Source organism: Helobdella robusta (genome assembly GCF_000326865.2).
Source record: "Helobdella robusta unplaced genomic scaffold HELROscaffold_5, whole genome shotgun sequence".
In the NCBI taxonomy this organism is placed as follows: Eukaryota; Metazoa; Annelida; class Clitellata; order Rhynchobdellida; family Glossiphoniidae; genus Helobdella; species Helobdella robusta.
The window spans coordinates 1,419,258-1,422,618 of NW_008705254.1; the positions used below are offsets into that span (position 1 = coordinate 1,419,258).

Sequence of the window (3,361 nt, forward strand, 5' to 3'; positions counted from 1 at the left end):
TCCATCTTCACTCATTACTTTGTTCTTCCTTTCATTCATTTATTCGTCCATCTATTCATTCACTTCTTCATTCATTCAGTCAGTCATCATTCATTCATTCAGTCATTCATACCTTTTCTGGGTTTTTTGTTGAGTTAATTGAAGCCATTCATCACAAATACCACATCGCCAGAGTTTTTGTTGCTGTAATTGTTTCTCTTACATCATCACCTCTATTCTCCATCGTCATCATCATCATCATCATCACATCATCATCATCATCATCATCATCAACAACAACAACCTGTCTTACAATCATCGTAATCCTCATCACCAACACCCATCATCATCAAATTCAAGATTCTCATTAAAACCAAGCCACCATCATCACTATCATCATCATCATCCTATCCTCATCATATCATCATCATCATTCCCGATGTAGGTTGGGTCATCTTGTTACTCTTCTACGTCAACTTCTCCATTACAACGCACACCATCAGCATGTGGTTGACCGTGACCCTTGCCCTATTCAGGTCAGGTGACGTCATAAGCTAACTTAAGCGACGTCATTTTATTTTATTTCACATTTTTAGTCTAACGATGTAATTGCTATAACGTTAAAGTCCACAATTAAAACATCAACACAAAATACGTAAACAAAACACAAAAATTCATCAACCACCCAAAAAAAATAACCCAGATATCTAGTAGTCTGCTACCCCCACGTTGGCCCGAGTATATGCACCCTGGCCAGGGCCAAACAGGCCATAGTGGGTATCTTTTGCGGTACCCTGCTTCTCTGCACCCAGCAATACGTGATGTTCAGATCGTGTAAGAGGGTGGATGGTGGCTACTGGTATGAGGCTTTCCCTTTTGCAAACAATCAATTCTATACAGTTAGTTTGAGTCGTTAAGTGTGTGTGTCTGTGTGTGTGTCTGTGTATGTGTGTGTGTGTGTACGTCTGTGTGTATGCGTTTGTAAGTGTGTGTGTATGTGAAATATGTAAAACATTCATATATCTGTCATAATTAACCTTTAAAATGGAGATGATTTTATGAATTGCCTCCCTCTGAAAACTTTGCATTTATTTTTGCCTGTTGTATGTATATGTGTGTCTATATGTGTGTGTGTGTGTGTGTGTGAGGATGTGTGCGTGAGAACGTGTGTAGGTGTGTGTGTTTGTGTGTGCGTGAGAATGTGTGTGGGTGTGTGTGTGTGTGTGGTGTGTATGTATGTGTGTAACCTCATTTATCATTTTTAGTTCCTTTCATTTAAATAAAGCAATAGTTTAAAGTGGAGTCGGCAATTTTAAAATCATTGAGAGAGTTTGAGCTATTGCAATTACTGCACCATTAGCACTACGAGGGCTACTACTGCTGTTGTGCTGCTGTTGTTGCTACTGCTAATGCAACAATGAAAGCAGCATCAATGAAATTGTAATTTATATGAATCATATTAATATTATAAATAATAATTGTTCTTATTTTAATAAAATGTTTTTAACCACCAAAAATAAAACTAGAAATTCCTGTTCTGGTTGTACGGAGTTATCCTAAAGATCGTGCCTTGTTTGCTGTTAACTGTTCTCAGCGGTCTCCTGATCCGAGCGATGGCTGCCCAAAATAAGAAGCGTAAGCTGCTGCTTCAAAAGCGACACCAACTGCAAGCGAATCGGTTGATCAACACAGGTGCAATAGAAAATGTGGGTGGTGCGTCAGGGGGGGTTGGAGGGACTGCTTTGGTCCGGGTGACGTCAGAACAAATGCCGAAAAGAACGGAAAAGGTTCTGTTTAAGGATGACGGAAATATTATTTCGCCATTGTTGAAATCTTCTAAAGGTAATGAGAATTTAATTCCCAACTGCCTGACCAGCGGTGATGAGAGTAATGGAGTTGGTGGTTGCAGGGTGGAGAATGCACTGGTGATGAATGATGACGGTTCGCTACCAGCTTACGAGATTGGTGACGGAAGTCTTGATGAGAAAGATAAAGACGGTGAGATGATGTTCAATCAGAGGCAGCACTCGTCAAAACTGAACGACAAATGTATAGATAATGGACAAACGGACGACCAAGCCATCGGAAACTCATCAAACAACAACAACAACGACGACGACGACGACGACCAACTCAACAAAAACTCCACCGACAATGCATGCAAACATTCAATCAGCGCTTCAAAATCACTTCCTCTGACGTCATCATCTACGTCAACATGGACGCCATTAAAAGACAAACAGCAGCAGCAGAAAACTAAACAAATCATTAACGATGCAAACCGAAAAGACACAAAACTCAAAATTAACAATTCCGAATCGAATGAACTGAGAAAAAGTCGTCGAGGTTCCAGCGCGGCAACTTCGGTGCAGGAGAAAGACCGAACGACGATAATGTTGGTGGTTGTCGTCCTCTTCTTTGTGCTCATCGAACTGCCCACCGGCATTCTAGCCATGCTGGCTGCCATTGACAACAAGTGGTTTGAGAATGTCAGTTTCATATTTCCGTCAACTTTCTTAATTTTCTATATTTTTTTGTTCATCATTTTGCATGTTGTTAGAGATTTCTAAGTCCGTTGGTATTTGATCGTTTAAATAATAAAAAGCTAATCCTAAAAAAAATTAATTGTCGAAATGTCACCATTCAACGCGAAAAAAAATGTTTCTAAAACTTTGCAGGTGTACGTGCCACTGGGAGATCTCATCGACCTGCTGGTACTCATCAACAGTTCCGTCAACTTCATCCTCTACTGCTCTATGAGTGCCAAATTCAGGCAGACCTTCAGGCAGATCTTCATCAGTGGGCCGCTCTCAGAGAGATGTTGTAGCTGTAATACCGAAAAAGATCGGGAGAAGAGTGGATGTTGTGGCGGCCGCTGCTGCTTCTGCTGTTGTGGCGATTTGCGACGTCATCGACGACGGTGGTGAAGTGGTGGTGGCGGTTTAAAAAGTTATGACGTCAATGTCAGTGATGATGGGATGGGGAGTGATAATGACGACGAGAAAATAATTTAGAAAATGATTGCAATATGATGATTAAGAAGATTATGACGTCAGCAATGGCGTTGGTGATCAAGTGAAATGATGATGGTCATTAAGAAGAGAATGATGTCCAAGAAAAAATGTTTGCCCAAATGATGGTGACCAATGAGGACCCAACCAAGACGATGACGATGACTGAATGATTGATGAGTGAATGAGTGATGATGAGTGAATGATTGATGAGTGAATGAGTGATGATGAATGAATGATTGAGGAGTGAATGAATGAAGATGAGTGAATGATTTATGGTTGATCTCAAACACGTTTAAAATCCTAAAAATTAATCAAAGACAATTCGAATTTTTAAATTTTGCACCTTAAACCGTTTTTTTTATTTTTCT

The 3,361-nt window shown here is 40.1% G+C and overlaps 1 protein-coding gene across 1 annotated transcript in view; it reads left to right on the forward strand.

Annotated features, from left to right (window-relative positions):
- The window catches only part of HELRODRAFT_67859 (hypothetical protein), a gene marked incomplete at both ends in the record, with an annotated part of 16,076 nt that extends 13,170 nt beyond the window's left edge, over positions 1–2,906 (forward strand). The window contains 5 exons of the mRNA XM_009026899.1: positions 425–515; positions 683–878; positions 1,506–1,696; positions 2,318–2,468; positions 2,658–2,906. Coding sequence (XP_009025147.1) covers positions 425–515; positions 683–878; positions 1,506–1,696; positions 2,318–2,468; positions 2,658–2,906 — 878 coding nt within the window. The remainder of the gene's footprint in view (positions 1–424; positions 516–682; positions 879–1,505; positions 1,697–2,317; positions 2,469–2,657) is intronic.
- Positions 2,907–3,361: the final 455 nt, after the last annotated feature.